This window comes from Perca fluviatilis, chromosome 2 (assembly GCF_010015445.1).
Source record: "Perca fluviatilis chromosome 2, GENO_Pfluv_1.0, whole genome shotgun sequence".
NCBI classification, from domain to species: domain Eukaryota; kingdom Metazoa; phylum Chordata; class Actinopteri; order Perciformes; family Percidae; genus Perca; species Perca fluviatilis.
Genome location: NC_053113.1, coordinates 34,564,546 through 34,584,985, shown reverse-complemented (window position 1 = coordinate 34,584,985; position 20,440 = coordinate 34,564,546). Strand labels below are relative to the sequence as shown.

Below are 20,440 nucleotides of genomic sequence, written 5' to 3'. Positions count from 1 at the left end.
GGGTCGGTGTACTTTTTCGTTCATTTGATTTGCGATTTTGAAACGATATCCAAATTTGAAAAATTGGTAATTTTAAAGTTTGTTAATATTGATGACAATGTGTTCAAACAGAAAATGAGCCTTATTTCATTTAATTTAGCCCTCAAAGTAGAATGGTGTGTTGTTTCGTTATGGACTTTCATATTAACAGCAAGAATTCAGTCTCCATTACAACCAAATGTACAAAGGGGCGATTTTGCTTTATTAACAGGTGAACCAGAAGCATACGGTGAAACTTGAAAAATTAGAATATTGTGCAAAAGTTCATTTATTTAAGTAATTCAACTTAAAAGGTAAAACTAATATATTATATAGACTTACTACATGTAAAGCAAAATATTTCAAGCCTGTATTTGTTATAATTTTGATGATTATGGCTTACAGTTTATGAAAACCCTCAGAAAATTAGAATATTGTGAAAAGGTTCAATATTGTAGGCTCAAAGTGTCCTACTCTAATCAGCTAATTGATCCAAAACACCTGCAAAGGGTTCCTGAGCCTTTAAATGGTCTCTCAGTCTGGTTCAGTAGAATTCACAATCATGCGAGATGCTCCTCGGGTATTCGGCTTCACTCAATGACCTGCACAGTAACAAACCTAAGTATTTCAAAAGGCCGTACACACATACAGATATCTGAGGGTTGAAGTTGCATTTTAATGGGGCGGTGCAAGTTGCGGCTGTGGTTTAGCTGAAGCTAATGCCGCTTGAGTTTTCACGTTACAATATAAAAGGTGTTGACCGTTGACTTAGCTAGCATGCAAACAGTTAATTTACATATCTACGAGCATGTTAACAAACTACACCAAGAGACAAATACCGAGGAATATTGATAGAAAGCAGGGGAAACTAGTACTTTCATACTTTTTAGCATTGGCTAATTAGCAACCTGCCTGCCATTAGATGTTAGCTTTTGAGCTAGTTAGCAGCTAGCCCCAGCAGCTCATGAAGACAAGGCTTTCACTGGAGCAGTCTTACGTTATTTCCAAACCACTCCAATTACAGTTCACTGTTGTGGCATTTAGCCTACATCAGTTTCTATCATCTAATGTGAAACAAGCGGCTATATCAGCTTCGCTACCAGGCTGTCTTGGTCCGTTCGAATGTATGGGCAGTGACGTAGGCAAACAAAATTTGCTGACTTGGATGTAGCCCCGACTTCCCGCAGGCTGCTGCAAGAGGCTCCTCACTAGATGAGGCCATCCTCAGTCTGATGTACAGTAAGATGACGTACAGTAGAAGGAGGGAAACCTTTGTCTAAAAATCAATAAAACATACATGTAGTATGCCCACATGCTGTGGAGATATTTGCAATTATTTTTGGACTAATACTGTGATATTTTGTATTTTGGTTAAGGCAGAGAAGAACAACAAGAAACATTTAATGAACAAAAATAAATCCTAAAACATCTGAGGTTTGGAAATAGTTAAGTTGGTAACATACACTATAAATCGGGCAGTGGTGGCCTAAAGGTTAGAGAAGCGAGCTTGTGACCGGGAGATCATCGGTTCAATCCCCAGACCGACAGGATAAAATCTGGGTGGGGAAAGTGAAAGAACAGCGCTTTGCTCTCCCTCATTACCATCACTGAGGTGCCTTTGAGCAAGGCCCTTAACCTCCAACCGCTCTAGTGGAGCTACTCAGTGGCCAGCAGATCAGACTGTGGTTGTACTGGGCAGCTTCCAGGTATGAATGTGCAAATGAGAAGTTGTTCTCAATTGACTTACCTGGATAAATAAAGGTTAAATAAAAATAAATAAAATCTTATGCTGTGCACATCCAACAAAGTCTTCATCTTGGTTTTTTTGTGAATTTCCTTTTAATAGTTAGGGTGTTGTGGCGGTGGAGCAGGTCTGTGATGTAGGAGATAGAGAGCTTTGTGGGTGAGTAGGAGGACTTTAAACTGGAAGCGTTGGGAAACAGGGAGCCAGTGGAGGTTCTGATGGACAGGAGTGATGCGATCACAGGAACGGGTGTGGGTGAGGAGACGGGCAGCAGAGTTTTGGATGTATTGGAGTTTATTTAAGGCTTTTGCAGGTGAACCATAGAGGATGCTGTTGCAGTAGTCAATTCTGGAAGTGATGAAGGCGTCAATCAAAGTTTCGGCAGCAGAGAAGGTGAGTGATGGGTAGAGACGGGCAACGTTTTTGAGATGAAAGAAGGCAGTTCTGGTTATTTGGTTGATGTGGTTTTCAAAAGTCAGGTTGCTGTCGAAGATGACTCCCAGGTTACAGATGTGTTGGGATGGAGACAGGGTGGAGTTGTTAACAGTGAGACCGAAGTTATGGGTGTTCTTTGTGAGGGATTTCGGGCCGATGAGCATCAAGTCGGATTTATTGTAGTTGAGTTGGAGGAAGTTGGTTTGCATCCAGGTTTGAATATCAGTGAGGCAGTTGGTCAGGGTGGAGGATATAGCTGTGGTGATGGATTTGGTAGATGTATATCTGGACATCATTGGCGTGACAGCGGAAGTGAAGACCATGTTTGTGTATGATATTTCCGAGTGGCAGGATGTAAAGGATGAAAAGGAGAGGATCAAGCACCGAACCTTGGGGTCCCCTTGTGACAGAGGAGCAGTGGAGGAGGTGCAGTTGTTGATGTGTATGAACTGTTGTCTGTTGGTGAGATAGGAACAGAGCCAGGAGAGTGCGGTGCCACTGATGTTGCAGTAGGTTTCCAGTTGGGATGGAGTGGTTAATGGTGTCAAAGGCTGCAGTGAGGTCAAGCATGATAAGAATGGTGAGGTGGCCAGAGTCAGAGGAGAGGAGGAGGTCATTGGTAACTTAATCCAGATCAACCTGGTCTCACAGAATTCCGTGAAATGAACACAGCCCCTTAACTCAAAATCTGTGGCAAATTCCGTGATGGGCCCACGGAAGCGATGCCTATGTAAGTCAATGACAGGCATCATCCGTGGTCTACGCACAGATTCCCTGATCACAGAACAATTCTTTCTGCAAGTCAGGTTGCAGCAGAGAAGCTGTATACAGCTTTGCTATTATTGGTATTTTTAGCCCAATAACCACTGTTTTAATCAACATTTATTCACCAGATCTTATCATGGTTTATACGTATTTCTTTGAATGTTATTATTTTGGTCTATTTCAGCCAGGGAAGCTGGATTGGATTTAGTTGTTTATTGATATTTTTAAAACTACAACGCTACATCTATCAATATATATTTAGATGTTATCATAGTATGCATTTCTTTATTTTAATGATATTATTTTGGTCTTATTACTGGTGAAATATTACAGTAGGCCTATGCTGTAAGACAGAACGCTATACAATAATACGATACGATACTGATCCAAGCTGGGCGCATGCAAAGCCGATATCCCACAATGTAATGTGTGCATTCATAACAGAGAATTGGACAGCGATCAGCGGGTCTTTAATGACAGTAGCGTTTCAATGTACATATTTCATGAGTGGTTTTGTCACCAGCAACAACACATTGCTCTGTTTTGTTCCAGTAAGTTAATGCACCGTAATAACATTTAAAAGAAAAATCTGGTTGAAGACTTATAGGAAAGATAAAATTACATAATATTCATGTATTTGTCTCATGTACTGTTTGCTTGGTCGGCCGGCGGGCGGCGGCAGTCTGAAATGGAATGAAGCCCATTCATGGCAGACAGCAGAAACACAGGAGCCAAACAAATCCAGCCACCCACTCCGGAAGAACTACAAGTATGCTAGCTTTGTAACAGGTTCTGGGGCGCGTCTATAGTGGGAGTTGTAGTTTTTAAATATATTGGTATATTTCTCATAGTAGAAGTTGGCAGTGTAGAATTTTGGATACATCCTGGTTTTTTTTGGGATGGGGAGCACACTGGTATCATCAGATTTTAAAAATCTAATCGTTAAATAGGTGAAAATAGCTTATTACCATATTTGACAGTGCTTACAGTGGGTAAACTTTGGAGACCATATCTGTGTGTAGCACACTTCTGTTGCTAAATGACAAACCTTCAAACATTTACTGGGTTCAGTGGTTGGTGTATTTATGCCTAAGCTCTCTACAGCAAGGATTAACAAAGCCAAATCATCTACTATAGACCTATGGAAAGGTGCAGCAGCACAGGTATCAGTCCTAATGACCTCAGCATCACAAGAAGTAGAGGAGGGCGATTAGGCAAGGTGTGATTTCTGTTTTTGTTTATTTGTTTGTTTGTTTTGTTTTTTTCTTTCTTTTCCTCGAGACCACAGAGGGTGGAGGGTGGGAGAGGGTGGTTGGTCCTGTTTAAGTGTATTTGTCTGTTCTGATGTTTAAAATGAAAAAATAAAAATAAAAAATCGATCTTACATTTTTTTTACTGGATTCAGGGTTCAGAGGTTTCAAAGCAGAAGTAATATATCCTCTTCAGACTGACATATGTTACTGTCGAGGTTGAGACCTTTCCAAAATTTGTGTTTGCTTTAGTCCTATGACGTTTTCAATTTATCATGGAGACCAAGTTGAAGGTGATATGTTATTGTCCCCAGAGGGATATCTACCTTGAGTTAAAATGCTTCACACATAACACTTGACATATTGTTTTATCATACAGCTGACATATACTTACAGTAAAAAAAAATAACATCAACAAAGTGATATGTAGCCAGACTGAAGCACATCACACAGCCACAATCTATTGCTCATCTTTCACAAACAGTGACAAGAGCAACCTACACATAACCCTATGCATCATATCATGAAGCTATAGCACAACAAGCCTCAAGCAACATTATTTAAAGGGGTGATAGAATGATTATATAGGGTATTTTACACTGTTCCTTAAGGTCTCCTAATGGGGTATGTAACATTGGTTGGGCTGAAAATTGCCCGAATGCTATTTTATTGGCCCTTAACTACCCTGTGAATATGGCTCTATTTGTAACAAGAGCTTTTCTTCCAAAGATGGTATGCTAATGAATATTCAGAATGAGCTATGATTGGTTTGAGCAAACTACATAGAAACACATGGGAGACTCGGCAGCAGGCCTCATATTTCAGACACTGCAAAGTGGTACATTGTTTGTCGGGCTATTTCGTTATTAAATTCATTTCTGAGACTTTTTTAAGCGAGAAATCAACAATATAAAGCTCAAATATGGGCCGCTTTACGAAAATTGATGTCTAATTGCAAATTTGGTAAGACTGTGTGTCGGAGTTCAGCCGCTGGTGCTGCCTCGCTGCCCGGCGGTGCTGCCTCGCCGCCCGGCCTGCCTTCCTTCACAGACCCCGGCCTGCTATGAGGTACTTGGAGCTCCGTCACGACTGGCAGCCCACAGCAGGGACTACCAACACCGCTGCCCTGACAGAGCTCCAGGGCCTTCAACTCCTCTCTTCCTGCTAGCTAAATGGCCCGTTGTGTGAGAGTGAGAGCGCGGTCAGCGAGCTTGTTACACCAGCAATCTCTTACCACGTTACACACATGTCACGCCACTTATACAACATCTTACTAAATGTTTTATAAAGCTAACAACGGTGTCCGATTTCAAGTTAATGAATATTTGTGAAGACAAAGTGTTTCGTTAGCTGTGACTGTCCATTCAATCCTAGCTACAAATCACGGATAGTTAGCTTCCTTTTCGCCTTAATTCGAGTATATTTACAGTTTGAATTTCATCACGCCACTTACACAACATCTAACTAAATGTCTTATAAACCTAACAACGGTGTCCGATTTCAAGTTAATATTTGTGAAGACTAGCTAGCTAGGTGTTTCATTCGCTGTGACTGTCCCTTCAATCCTAGCTACAAATCACGTATAGTTAGCTTCCTTTTCCGCGTAATTCGAGTATTTTGTTACGCCACTTACACAACATCTAACTAAATGTCTTATAAACCTAACAATGGTGTCCGATTTCAAGTTAATTAATATTTGTGAAGACTAGGTGCTTCGTTAGCTGGGACTGTCCCTTCAATCCTAGCTACAAATCACGGATGGTTAGCTTCCTTTGCGGCGTAATTCGAGTATATTTACAGTTTGAATTTCGTCACGTCTCCTATACAACATCTAACTAAATGTCTTATAAAGCTAACAACTGTGTCCGATTTCAAGTTAATGAATATTTGTGAATTTCAGAGGAATTCTAAGAGGAGGCTAGCTAGCTAGCTCTCATTGATAGAGCTACATCCAGCCGCAGACTCTATCAATGAGACTCGCGGACAAGCGGCGTTTATTTCCCCAATCGTTTGTTTATATAACTCAACACATTATAATTACACACATTAAAAGATTAACTGGAACCTGTGGTAACAGATTGCTGGTGTAACAAGCTCGCTGACCGCGCTCTCACTCACACACACTGGGCATTTAGCTAGCAGGAAGAGGGGAGCTGCAGGCCCTGGAGCTCTTTCAGAGCAGTGGCGTTTAGTAGTCCATTAGCGGTGTTACCGGTGACTCTGCGTGGGTATGGAGTGCTGTGGGCTGCCAGTCGTAACGGAGCTCAATCGAGCTCACGGCAGGCCGGGGTCTGTGAAGGGAGGCAGGCCGGGCGGCGAGGCAGCTACACAGGCAGCACCGGCCGCTGAACTCCGACACACAGTCGGACAAAATTTGCAATTAGTCATCCATTTTCGTAAAACGGCCCATATTTGAGCTTTACATAGTTGATTTCTCGCATGAAAAAGTTTCAGAAGTGGATTTTGTAATGGAATAGCAGAGATCTGCGCGACCTACAGTAGATTCAGAAGACTACCTGATCTCAGGTCAGTTGTGTAGCCTATGTAAATGTTGGGGCGTGACCGTTCTCTTAATACACCCATGGCCGTGACAAAGGTTCCGGATTTTGAGATGCTTGCACAAGCAACTAGCTTTGTTGAGATTCGCCCGTTTGGCAGTTTCAAAATATGAGATTTTCATAGTAAAGGAGTGTCAATGGGATTTTGAGCTTCTATGTATGTCCTATTTACCCACTGAACTGTCGTTATTCAACTATGACAGGGTAAAATCGGTTTTGCATTCTATCACCCCTTTAAAGTTTTAATTGAGGTAGGTCCAAATTTGGGCCATAGTTTAGAAATATTTAGTTTACATTGGGGTGCCAGCAGAGGATAAGTTGGCATGGAGAATAAAGATAGATCAGACCATATTCTCTGTGCTTGCCTGGAGAGACTAGTTTTTATTCCTCTCCACAACCCTTCATGACAGTCACCTGACAAGCAAACTTTAAATGAAATGTTTATAGTTATTGTCATACTTTCTGACATAGGAATATGCTCTGTAATGCAGGGTTGTATAACATAAACCCTCTGATTCACCGTGAGTTTCTGCTCTAAATGAACACACACTTTCAACACGGGCCTTCCAGCCAAAGGTGTTGTCCATATGAACACCAAGGTGCCTATAGGAGCAGAGCCGATTGATTGGTTAATCATTTATGACCTCTGATACCCTCTGACCCATGTCATTACCAACTACTCAGTTTGCGAAAGAAAATGCCAAAACACATGTTATATACACATACCCATATTTAATTTCCTGAAAATGCTTCCTAAATCTAGTCCCTTCTTAATTTTGAAAAGGTAGTATCAGTAAAGGCTACAAAGGTTAGTATGGCTACAAGCTGTAACCACGGTGATTGATATGAGGATCATCTCTGAAAATAATACCATAAATTGATTTCAAAAAAGTCATTTATTTCTTCATTTTGTGTTTCTTTGTTCTGTGCACCATCCAATATTACCTGGCACATATTGTGGAATATGTTCTGTATGTCTGAATGATAAATGATGCTAATAAAAATGTATCTAAAATAAAAAAAGTTATTTATTTAAAAAAATAAATAATGCAGTGTGATGTTAAATCAAACAAAGTCCCACACATAAATATGGTCGTTTTTTTCCCTTTAGTCTTTGCTATTAACATTCATCAACTGCAAAATATTAAAATTGCGTTTTTAAATAACGATGCATGGAAAATAAAATAAAACATAAAAATGCTTCGCTTTGTAAATAGTTTATTTTTTGTTTTTCACAACAGAACAAGTCAAAATAAATGTAAAAATAAAAGTAAGTCAAACAAGCCATTTGGCTGTATTTCTAAACACTCAACTGTAGTTTTTTTTATAAAGGCCTAGTATTTTTCTGTGACAAGGCATATCAAACTGCTTAGCATAAAACACTATTTTTTCATTATTGGTATTTAAATATGTACATTGTAAGCGCTACTGTCGTTAAGGTTTTAAAGACCCGTTGATCGCTGTCCGATTCTCTGATATGAATGCGCCCAGCTTGGCCCATATCGTGGTGTTCTGTCTTACAGCATAGGCCTACTGTAATATTTCACCGGTAATAAGACCAAAATAATATTATTATAATAAAGAAATGCATACTATGATAACATCTAAATAAATGTTGATAGATGTAGCGTTATAGTTTTAAAAATATCAATAAACAACAAAGCAATCCAGCTTCCCTGGCAATAAAACCGAAATAATAACATTAAAAGAAATACATATAAACCATGGATAAGATCTCGTCAATGAATGTTGATTAAAACAGCGGTTATAGGGCTAAAAATAACAATAATAGCAAAGCTATATACAGCTTATCTGCTGCAGCCCGACTGGCAGAAAGATTTGTGCTGTGATCAGAGAATCTGTGCATTTTCATCGCTTCCGTGGGCCCATCACGGAATTTTCGGCAATCCTGTGAAACTGCCACAGATTTTGAGTTAAGTGGCCGTGTTCATTTCATGGAATTCTGTGGGACCAGGTTGTCCAGATTGAAATGGTTCAAACAGGTTATTGGAGGAGAGGTTTTGATTTGGGCAGCGACAACACATTCCAGGATTTTTGATAGGAAGGGGAGTTTGGATATTGGTCGGAAGTTGGACATGGTGTCCAGGTTTAGACCAGGTTTCTTGAGGATGGGGGTAACTGATGCAAGCTTGAGTGTTGTGGGGACAGATCCGGAACTGAGAGAGGAATTGATGATTGTAGTTGCAGAAATTCAGTGGCAGATTTGCAGCTGATGTTGTCGATGTGGAAGTTGAAATCTCCAAGGATTAAAAGGTGTGTATTTGTTAGGCTTAACTGTTTTATCAAATAAGAAAGGAAAAAAAGTTTAAGGGTATTAAGGCTTTAGAAAATCTAGCCATGAGGGGAAACTGTGGTCAATCACCGGTTATTTCAGAAGGACAGAGCATTCATATTTTCTGTTCTGCAGATGCATTGCCCGTGCAACAGAGAGGGGAGAAGGAGGGCTGCATTCTACCCACTGCAGCTTCAATGCAGATTATATTGTACATGCAGCCTACAGAAAAGACTTAGACATGAGTTAATCAAAGGCCACTGGATATGGCCATCTTCTCTCTGATGTACAGTAAGATGACGTACAGTAGAAGGAGGGAAGCTTTTATCTGAAAATCTATAAAGCACACCTGCAGTATAAACACATGCTGACAGTTGAGGGATGGAGATCTCTGCTCTCTGTATTGGCCTGATCCTGTCTCTGGGTTTGTGTGAACTGAACTCAGCTCTTGCCTTGAATGGTTCTGAGGATGATGTTAAACAAAGGGCTGGGCTTACTGAGGATAGGACTGGTGCTGGGGTCAGCACTCAGACTTCATCTGTGAAATGTAAGCGGCAGGGTACCACTCGTCTCCCTGTGTTCTCAACGGATGGTGACTACGTTATTGGGGGTGTTTTCTCCATACACCAATATGTTTACACAGTGAACAATAACTACACCACCATGCCTGAGCCACTACGATGCACAGGGAGGTTAGTAAGAGGGAGAAGTGGGGGATAAGAGGATGTTAGACTGTATGGAAAGAAATGTTGTGATTTTTATGATGTGCACAATGATGTTGGAAAGTTTTTGTGTATTAAAAACTTGCAAAAGTTAATTAAGTGCCAAATCACTATTTGGCCATATAAAGATAAGATAAGATAACATGACATGAAAAAAAAATAAGATAAGATAAACCTTTATTGATCCCTTAGAGGGGACATTCAAGTGTTGTGTAAAATGCAGGTATTGTATTCATAAAATTGTAGATATGAAAAATAAAGTGTTTTGTAATATTTCTTAAATGAAAATATATGTTTAACAAATGATTAACACATATTTACCAAACAAATACATATTTTAGATTTAGTTGACTGTGCATTAAGATTCTTGTGAATGTTGGACTGATATCTAATCCTGTGTTTTTTTAATTTCAGTTCTCCCAAATCATGCATTTCTGTTAAAATTGTGAATTGTAAAATTTAAACAGTGACATGAGTGTCTGTGTGCAGCATTAAAACCCGTGAACTGCGCTTCTCACGTGCAATGATCTTCGCCATCGAGGAGATAAACAACAGCACGGAGCTGCTGCCGGGAATCAAACTCGGTTATCAGATCTACGACTCGTGCGCCTCGGTGACCGTAGCGGTGCATGTGGCATTCCAGCTTTCAAATGGCCTGGACCCGGTGTTTTACACCGGTGACAATTGCTCACAATCTGGTATGGTGAAGGCTGTCGTTGGTGAGACTGGTTCCATGCCATCTATCAGCATGTCACGCATCATCGGGCCCTTTAACATTCCTCAAGTAAATATTTTGGATTTCTGGGAAACTTTTTGTAATTTAGACCAGTGCTGTTTTTGCCTGTCCTGAGAAATAATAACACTGTTGTTGTTGTTTGTTTTAGGTGAGCCACTTTGCCACTTGTGCATGTCTGTCCAATAAGCAGCAGTACCCAAATTTCTTCAGAACTGTCCCTAGTGATCAGTTCCAGGCGGACGCGCTGGCCAAGCTGGTAAAACACTTTGGCTGGACTTGGATAGGTGCTGTCCGGTCAGATTCGGATTATGGCAATAATGGTATGGCGTCTTTCCTGGACGCAGCACGCAAAGAGGGGATCTGTGTGGAATACTCTGAATCTTTCCATCGGACCCACCCACATAGCAGGATCCAGAGAGTAGCTGACGTTATCCGAAGGTTTGATGTTCCCTCTGCTTACACTGACCTGCACAAAAGCACAACAAAAATGTTCTGTAAAATATAAGATTGGAGATATTTTTATTACCTCAGTGGCAAATTAGAAATGTATATATTTTTCATCCTGTTTATGTAGTACTGATGTTATTATAAAAATGGTCAGTCAGACCAAATACTAAAGTTTCCTATCTTGATATGAATTAAAAAACTTAAATGTTTCTTCAGGTCGACAGCTATGGTTGTTGTGGCGTTTGTCGCCTTGGGAGACATTAGGATTCTGCTGGATGAGCTGTCGCTCGAGCCATCTCCACCTCGCCAGTGGATAGGCAGTGAAGCCTGGGTAACAGACCCAGAATTGCTGAAGTTCATCTTCTGCGCTGGAGCCATCGGATTTGGCATTGAGCGATCTGTCATCCCAGGTCTGAGAGACTTCTTGCTGGATCTCTCTCCCTCTAAAGTGTCTGTCTCTCCAGTGCTTACTGAGTTCTGGGAGGATGCATTCAACTGCAGGCTGGGAAAAAGTGAGAAAGTTTCTCAGATTTTTAGCATAGGACAGACAGCTGGACTTTTTTGGTTATGTTGTGTTGTTTTATTGGATGTCTGAGTGGATTTTCCTGTGTTAAAGACCATCCCCAGATTAACAGGGAAATTAACGATATTGATCAAAGACATGAGGTGGACATAAGGTTATGATTATCTTTCAGGAAAAATGTAGGCACTCTGCTGTCTTTGTGAAGATTATGTATGAACTTTGCTGAAGTGATTTCACAATGTCAACACTGAAGTCCTGAACACAAGCACACAGTAGACATTCTCCTGCCCACCAAGCTTAAGTAGGCTACAAATCAATTTCTTAAATTGTTCTTACTGGAATGTATTAGTTACAGTTAGTGTGAAGTTGTTATTATAGTGACAGTGATTACTGATCAGTCATTAGTTGTAATTTTTAAGTTCTTAATTGTAATATGCACAACAATTACAGAGACGTAGCCGTTGGCAAAAATGATCTAGATCTCAGGCTCCCTCCAACAATGAATATTTATAAAAAGAAAATCATGAAATAAAAATGAGAATCTAAGACATAAAATAGTGCAAAGTTAAAATATAAGGGTAAAGTATAAAATGAAATATATATGTGGTAGACAAAGTGTACAGTAATTGCAAAAATAATAAACTGTTGTAATGTCAGCAGGAATGTGGTAAATGTATGCGTAATGAGAGGTTGTGAAGTATCTTATGGCCTGTGTGATGAAGTTGTCCCTAAGCCTGGTAGTGCAGGACCGGATGCTGCGTTAGCGTCTGTCAGATGGCAGCAGGTAGAGCAGTTTGTGGCTGAAGTGATTTGGGTCTCTGATAATCCTGTTGGCCTTCTTCATGTACTGCTGAGGGTTAGAGGTCCTCCTTAAAACAGGTCAAAACAATAATTAAAGGAAAATACATGTTTGGCTTTTATAAATGTGACTTATTTTCTGATGACTGATTTGTGTTATTTTTTTGAGTTGGCTTACATGAAGGCTGAAAAAGATATGACTGAAACAGCTACTATTTAAAAAAGAAAAAGAAATGTAGGCAAAACAGTGCTTGATGGTGTATAATTGTTTTTAGTAGGATAGGGCTTATTAAAGAAATGTTTTTATTTATTCATTAATCACTATAGTAGTTGGTCGGCACGGAGACATGAGAGAGTGACAAATAAAGTATCTATCATCTATCTAATGATAAATACGCAACAGTATAGCTATGTGAGTTTCTACAAGGCATGTTTGACAGGTTAAATGGAACAAAAAAGAACAATAAACACAAAGAAAGAATGGTAATTTTAAGGTTAAAAAAAGACTTTCTCTGTCTCTGTGTGTTTTTAGGTGCGGCAAAAGACGAGAGATTATGTGATGGAACTGAAGACATAAAGACGCTCCAGAGCCCGTACACTGACACATCTCAGCTCCGGATCACTAACATGGTATACAAGGCTGTTTATGCAATAGCTCATGCCATTCATAAAGCAGTGTGCCAGGAAACAAATTCTACAACTCAGTGTGACAAATTCACCAGGATAGAGTCCAAAGAGGTCAGTTGAACATAAACCCCAATGCCATGTTTTGCTTTAATTTCTAAAATGAAATAATTGTTTTATTTAATATTTAATTTCTGTCCCTCACAGCTTTCCTTTATTTTATCTTCACAGGTTCTTACTCAGCTGAAGAAAGTAAATTTTTCCCGAAATGGTTATGATGTGTCGTTTGATGCCAACGGTGATCCTGTGGCCAGATATGAACTGGTTAACTGGCAAAAAAGTGAGAGTGGCAGCATTAAGTTGGTGACAGTAGGGCACTACGATGCATCACTGCCGGTAGGCCAGAAGTTCAAAGTCAACAGGAACATCACCTGGGTGGACGGTGGCACACAAGTAAGGAGCACAAAAGCAAAAATTTAACATCAAATATGATGATCTTATAGGGTCTGATATGTGTACGTACATTTCAAAGTAACAATATTTTCAGTATGACATTCTTCCTTCATATTTTACAAAAAAGTATTCCCTTGCTGAGCTGTAGAGGGATAGCAACAAAAGAAAAAGGGAATTTGTACAAAAAAAGACTATAACGTTGAAAGACAACCACTTGATTTGTCTAACTCAGACTGCTAAAACCTCATTTTGGCTTCAGCTGAACTTTAGAATGAATTTGACACAAAAACTATGGATTTTGTCCCTCAGCAATTACAATGACAATATACATATTGACATGTGAGTATTGTTTTAGCACAGGATTGAAAAAGCTTTGAAGCACACCTGAACATATGTGAGTTTGTTTCTCTCTATGTGCCAGGTTCCTGTGTCAGTGTGCACTGACAGCTGTCCTCCAGGAACCCGTAAAGTGCTGCAGAAAGGAAAACCCATCTGCTGTTATGATTGTATACTGTGTCCTGAGGGAGAGATTAGCAATGCTACAGGTATTGGTTTTTCTCCTGTACATAGTCAATATACTGAGCAAAATCAAATATACATTACAACCACTAGAATGCATTTTGTTTTATTTTTTCAGATTCCCCTGATTGTTTTCCTTGCCCCAAGGAGTTCTGGCCTAATGCAGAGAGAGACACTTGTCTCCCCAAGCCTGTAGAGTTTCTTTCCTACAACGAGGTCCTAGGAATCATCCTGGCTACATTCTCAGTTGGTGGTGCCTGTCTGGCCATTATAACAGCGGCTGTGTTCTATCGTCACAGGAAATCCCCGATTGTCAGGGCCAACAACTCTGAGCTGAGCTTCCTGCTGCTCTTCTCCCTGACTCTGTGTTTCTTATGTTCATTAACTTTCATTGGAGCACCCTCTGAGTGGTCCTGCATGCTGCGCCACACAGCCTTTGGGATCACCTTCGTTCTCTGTATGTCTTGTGTTCTTGGAAAAACAATAGTAGTGTTAATGGCCTTCAAAGCTACACTCCCAGGTAGTAATGTGATGAAATGGTTTGGTCCTCCACAGCAAAGAATGACTGTAGTGTCTTTCACGTTTATTCAAGTTTTAATATGTACTATTTGGTTGGTTCTTAGCCCCCCTTTTCCAATGAAAAACCTAACTATATACAAAAAGAGAATCATCCTGGAGTGTGCATTAGGCTCAGCTATTGGGTTCTGGGCTGTGCTCGGGTACATAGGCCTACTGGCTGTCTTTTGCTTTGTGTTAGCTGTCCTAGCTCGGAAATTACCTGATAATTTTAATGAGGCCAAGCTCATAACCTTCAGCATGCTGATATTCTGTGCAGTCTGGATCACCTTTATCCCAGCATATCTCAGCTCTCCTGGGAAATTTACTGTTGCTGTGGAGATATTTGCCATTCTGGCCTCCAGTTTTGGACTAATACTGTGTATATTTGCTCCAAAGTGTTTCATCATATTGTTTAAGCCAGAGAAGAACACCAAGAAACATTTAATGAACAAAAATCAACCCTAAAATATCTGAGGTTTGGAAATAGTTAAGATGGTAACATACACTATAAAGTTTATGCTGTGCACATCCAACACAGTCTTCATCTTGGCTTTATTGTGAATTTCCTTTTAATAGTTATCTTCTTATTTTACAAATATTCTTTCATCATGGGCTTAAAATATAAAATTAAGTGAATAAATAAAGTCAAAATTCACAACATAAATGTGTGTTTCTTTCTCTTTTATAAAGTAATTTCTATTTCAATAATACTTCCATATACACATTATGTAAAGGTCCAATATGTAATATATTTACTGTAATAAATCCAAAAATTACCCCAATGCGTCATCAGATATTAAGGAAACATGCTAAGTTGAAATACTATCTTTTCTGACAATGATAATGCCAATATTTTCTCCTTTTGAAATTTCCGTTCCGTGGCGGAATTTCTGTTTGTGTTTTGAACTGTGTGTTATCAACTGCCCAGTTTGACAGCCAGGCCGCGTTGCCAGAAATACCTGTAAAAACTAAAATCCAGCGTGATACAGTTGCGTGACCAGAGACGTTACAAATCCCGGGTAAATATTGGAGATGTAGTTTGAAAGATGGAAAAAGCTTAGAGCCCAAAAGGACGCCAACTTGGCTTATTTCCTTCTGAACAAGTAAGCATCAGCTTCAGGCTTATACATCATGGCTACAAGGGACAGGCATTTTATGTCATTTCAACATTTGTGTACTCACACATTGAATTATATAGCTAGAGTACCCGAGTTGGTTACTCACAAAAACAAATTGAAACACAGCCAGAAAAGTGATCCCGACTGGTTCTGTCTAACGCCGCAATGCTAACCCTGCTAACCGCTAACGTTACCGGAGGACCAGGCAAGTGGGCCACTGCTGTTTACAACGTGTAGCTTGTTCAGTGGTGGAAGCCGACAACGGTGAGTTATTTTAAGACAAGGGAGGGGGGCTGTAAATTGGGAAGACAGGACAGTGAGTTTGCAGTGTGTTTAGCGATTGTTGCTGTAATTCTAAGCCAATGAATTGTGTTCAGTCGGGTGGAGAGGACGGCAAGGTAGTGTTATTTTTAGCAGCTCCTACCGTAATTCTAAGCCTAGGAAGTGTGTCTGTCAGTTGGTTACAGAGCTCCGCGTGAGCACGGGCTTCTAGGACTGTCAATATAGCCAGCATCTAGCTACTCCGCTATGCTTTGAAGTAATGTCTGGCTATGTGAGACAAGCGTCGACAGGGACGGACTGTGGCTAAAAAACAGCCCTGGACTTTCTCCCAAATAGGCCCATCATCCGGCCATTCGCCCGTAGCCGTGCACGACAGACACTAGCCAGGATGTCCTGATACTATGCCACAATACTGTAGCCTATCAGACAAGGTATTCACAGCAAGTAACATCTCAAAACCAATGATGATAACTGGGGTTTTGTTTATTAATGAAGCCTCAGCCTTCAATGCCATTACATCTGCATTGAAAATAAAATACAAATAATGAATTGTCACTGGCTACAGAAACCCCAAATTACACAAACTTGTAATTATAAAACAGTACAGAGTATTACTGACAACACTTTCAGAGATAAAGTAGGCTACTTGCTGTACCTGAACATGGGGATTAGATTAGTGTAGTTTTAGGTCTATACCAAAACTACACTGACAGTATATATTTATTATTTATTATTATTATTTATTATTTAACACTTTTGATTCATATTAAGGCTGTGAAATGATGAAAATGACTAGGCCCTATCAATGTTGTCTGTGAAGCTTTCACAAACAACCACCAGGTCTTTGCCAGTTCCACAATAGTAAATGCAAATATGAAAGACAAGGAAAAACTGCACTCTGATGGAAGACAGACAGAAAGTGCAAGCTAGGATGTTTTGGTTAAATTTTTGGTTACAATTGGTGAATTATTTAGCCCCCTTCCCTGTTTGTTAGCACGTTTAGAGTGGTACCAATGCATGCCTGATGTTTTCCCGTTTAATTTAATACCATAATCTTCATCCTAGTGTGGCGACACGAGAGCTGACTGAACAGAGGAGGTAGTATTCTAAATGAAGCCTACCTCAAACACACAGACAACGCCACCCTGGGAATTTCACCCAGAGAATGCTATCACTTACTAATGAATGATTTTACGTCCAATTGCAAGATTGATATATTTAAGGTCACACAGGTCAATATACAAAGGCGCCAAAGACGATGTTCAACTTACAAAAGAATACAATTTTATTTCAATAAAAATCCATAAAGTTTAAAACAAACAATTTAAAACACATTCACACTAAAAAGGGGAAAAATAATTAGGGCTGAGGCTTAACAGTGGAGGGGGAGAGGGGGATCCTTGGGAAAGTCACCCGTGAACACACAAAAAAAAAAAAACACAACAATGAACACTGCAAATGAAAACGGGGAGACACAGCACACAGGAAAGGAGATACCACCACCCGGACACCAACACCACCACCTTCGGCTCTCAGCAACTAAAATTGGGATGAGAAAGGGGAAACAAACCCACACCACAATTAAAGGGGTTCACTCCACAAGAAAAAAAATCAATATAAACAAAGTTATAAAGAAACAAATTTAACACAATACAGATACAATATAAATGCAGAACCAGTATAGGTTCCCACAGGCCGTACAAAACAAGAATTCAAAAGAAAAAGACTTTGCTATAAACTCAAAAGAAACAAAACAGTTATAATTAACACAATAACATAACCAAGTCAATGTTTTAATAAAAAAACTCACTGAAGATAAGAAAAAATATAACTAAAACTTTTAACTAAATTTAAAAAACTGGAAAGAAAGTAAAGAAAGAAACAACTAAATCAACCAAATTAATGTAGGGAGCCAAACCCCTCAGCTACATACATTCATTCATATAAAAACAGGTGGTTTATACATTGGCCCAGTAGCCCTAAAGGCAACACAGGCGTGCAGCAATAGTTACGATACTAAGGATTTTTAAAGGACAGCAGCAATCCCGGCAAAAGCCTTCTTAGGCAAAACACAGCCTCGTCAAAACAGCAGCCTCGGCAAAACAGCAGCCAGTAGTTGAAGTACTAAGCAGCTAACAGGGACCTCTGGCAGCTTCAGTGTTCCTAGCGTTTACAGAAAATAATAATTAACACCAAATAAGTTTAACGAATAAATCCGACCCCATTTAGCCCACATACCGTTCAAGCAGAGTTTTAGTAGACCCAGAGGGAGGCAGCTCCGAGCATGCAAACCGCAGCAGCTATCAGTTTTACTCGCTTTTCATTCACCGCCGTTGAACCGGTAAGGTGAAGGACAACCCGCCAACCGAAGATCTACAAAGCGTTCAATATATAATAATGGCAACAAAATAACCATGACAATGAGTGTGGAGGCAGCCAAGCCGCTACCCTACCTGTAGCACAGCAAAACACCTCACGGAGTGAGCGACCCAGAAGTGTAGAGGACTTCTGTCACCAACGAGCAAGAGCGGAAGGGGGACAGCTAGCTGCTTTTATACAGGGCCCTTAGCCAGTGATTGGTCAAAAGAGCGCCAGGTAGTTAGGAGTTCAACTCATACTGCTACACTAGCAGCAAAAGAGAGCTCAACACAACCTCTCATATACAACCAAGTGAAATCGCGGTCAACCCGTGATTCATTTCTAACGCGTTTAATGTTTCAAATTAACCTAACAAAAATTATTAAACACGTTAAGTTTGACAGCACTAAATGGCACGATCATTTTCATAATCATGATGCACATGTTGAGCTGACTATGCAATTCGCTAAGATAGGGATAAAGGCAGCCTACAATGTTTCCTGCTCCTGGCACAATTAACTCACGTCTAATGATGTAGGCCGACTCTTCTTCTTCAGTTTTATGTTTACACGTAGCATATAAGTGATTGTATTTGCGCTCCCTGCTGTTGGCTGTTAATATCGCTTTAATAGACTTTGTTTTTTTGTGCCGACGGCCGTCAGTTGGACAGCCGTTCTGGAATTTTCCAGAACGCACAGATTGTCAGTCCGTCCCTGAGCGTCTAGCAACATTTTTGGGGATGCTCCTTCAGCGTGCTTTGGAGGAGGGTCTGGCAAAGCGAGGTCTCAGTCTGGCAATCTCCGTGAACTTTGAGTCTGGGGAGGAGGGGGCGGGGGAGATGACTATCTCCAGTATTTGTATTTGTACTGCAGTAACTATTTTAAACACTAGCTGTCAGTATTACATATAGCACCTTTAATATGGGGTTAAACCACAAAACCCATTAAATGTTTGTATGTGTTAGGCTTAACTGTTATATCAAATAAAAAAGGAAAAAAGGTGTAAGGATAGGACAAATTTAGGAAGACATCTTGCCTCTGTTTTAAGGCTTACAAAATCTAGCCATGAGGGGAAACTTTGGTCAATCACAGGTCATTTCAGAAGGTCAGAGCATTCATATTGTCTGTTCTGCAGATGCATTGCCAGTGCAACGGAGAGGGGAGAGAGAGGGCTACAGAAATATGTCTCTACTTCAAATTCTGGCATTTTTATTGTTGCATTTTACCCACTGCAGCATCAATGCAGATTATATAGTACATGCAGTCCACAGAAAAGACTTAGACATGAGTTAATCAAAGGCCCCTGGAGAAGGCCATCCTCTCTCTGATGTACAGTAAACTGATGTACAGTAAAAGGAGGGAAGCTTTTGTCTGACAATCTATAAAACACATGCAGTACAACCACATGCTGACTGTCGAGGGATGGAGATCTCTGCTCTCTGTATTGGCCTGATCCTGTCTCTGGGTTTGTGTGAACTGAACTCAGCTCTTGCCTTGAATGGTTCTGAGGATGATGTTAAACAAGGGGCTGGGCTTACAGAAGATAGGACTGGAGCTGGGGTCAACACTCAGACTTCATCTGTAAAATGTAAGCTCCAGGGTACCACTCGTCTCCCTGTGTTCTCAATGGATGGTGACTACATTATTGGGGGTGTTTTCTCTATACACCACTACATGCACACAGTGAAGCATAACTACACCACCATGCCTGAGCCACTAAGATGCACAGGAAGGTTAGTAAGAGGGTGAAGTGGGGGATAAGAGAATGTTAGTCTGTGTGGATAGAAATGTTGTAATATGTATAATGTGCTTACAATTGTATTGCAAAGGTTTTGTGTAGCATTAAAAACTTTAAAAAGTGAATTAAGTGCCAAATCAGTTTTTGGCCATATAACGTAAGATAAGATACACCTTTATTGACCCCCAGAGGGGAAATTCAGGTGTTGTGTAAATGGCAGGTATTATATTCAGAAAATAGATTTCAAACAAAGATTTCTTTTTTTTGTATATCCTAACTGAAAATATGTATGTTTAATAACTGATTTGTACAGATTTACCAAACAAATGAATAGGCCTTCTTTAGATTAAGTTGGACTGATATCTAATCCTGTGTTTTAGAATTTCACCTCACCTGTATTATGTATTTTTATAAAAATTGTGAATTGTAGGCTAATATTCAAACAGTGACATGAGTGTCTGTGTTCAGCATTAAAACCCGTGAACTGCGCTTTTCACGTGCA

General features: G+C 40.0%; 1 protein-coding gene across 1 annotated transcript; it reads left to right on the top strand.

The window, feature by feature from the left end:
- Window positions 1–9,711: 9,711 nt before the first annotated feature.
- On the top strand, window positions 9,712–14,908 carry LOC120551680 (extracellular calcium-sensing receptor-like). Its single transcript, XM_039789173.1, has 8 exons — window positions 9,712–9,755; window positions 10,275–10,569; window positions 10,670–10,959; window positions 11,185–11,480; window positions 12,822–13,027; window positions 13,145–13,366; window positions 13,788–13,911; window positions 14,004–14,908. The coding sequence occupies exons 1-8, from the start codon at window positions 9,727–9,729 to the stop codon at window positions 14,906–14,908; spliced, it is 2,367 nt and encodes a 788-aa protein (XP_039645107.1). The 5' UTR covers window positions 9,712–9,726.
- The last annotated feature ends 5,532 nt before the right edge of the window (window positions 14,909–20,440 follow it).

What these genes read in the sequence shown, in the direction of transcription:
- LOC120551680 (XM_039789173.1), top strand. Translation starts at nt 9,727, where the DNA reads ATGCCTGAGCCACTACGATGCACAGGGAG. An exon ending in CCACTACGATGCACAGGGAG is followed by an intron (nt 9,756 to 10,274) that starts GTTAGTAAGAGG and finishes GTCTGTGTGCAG; the next exon opens with CATTAAAACCCGTGAACTGC. An exon ending in CCAGGATAGAGTCCAAAGAG is followed by an intron (nt 13,028 to 13,144) that starts GTCAGTTGAACA and finishes TTATCTTCACAG; the next exon opens with GTTCTTACTCAGCTGAAGAA.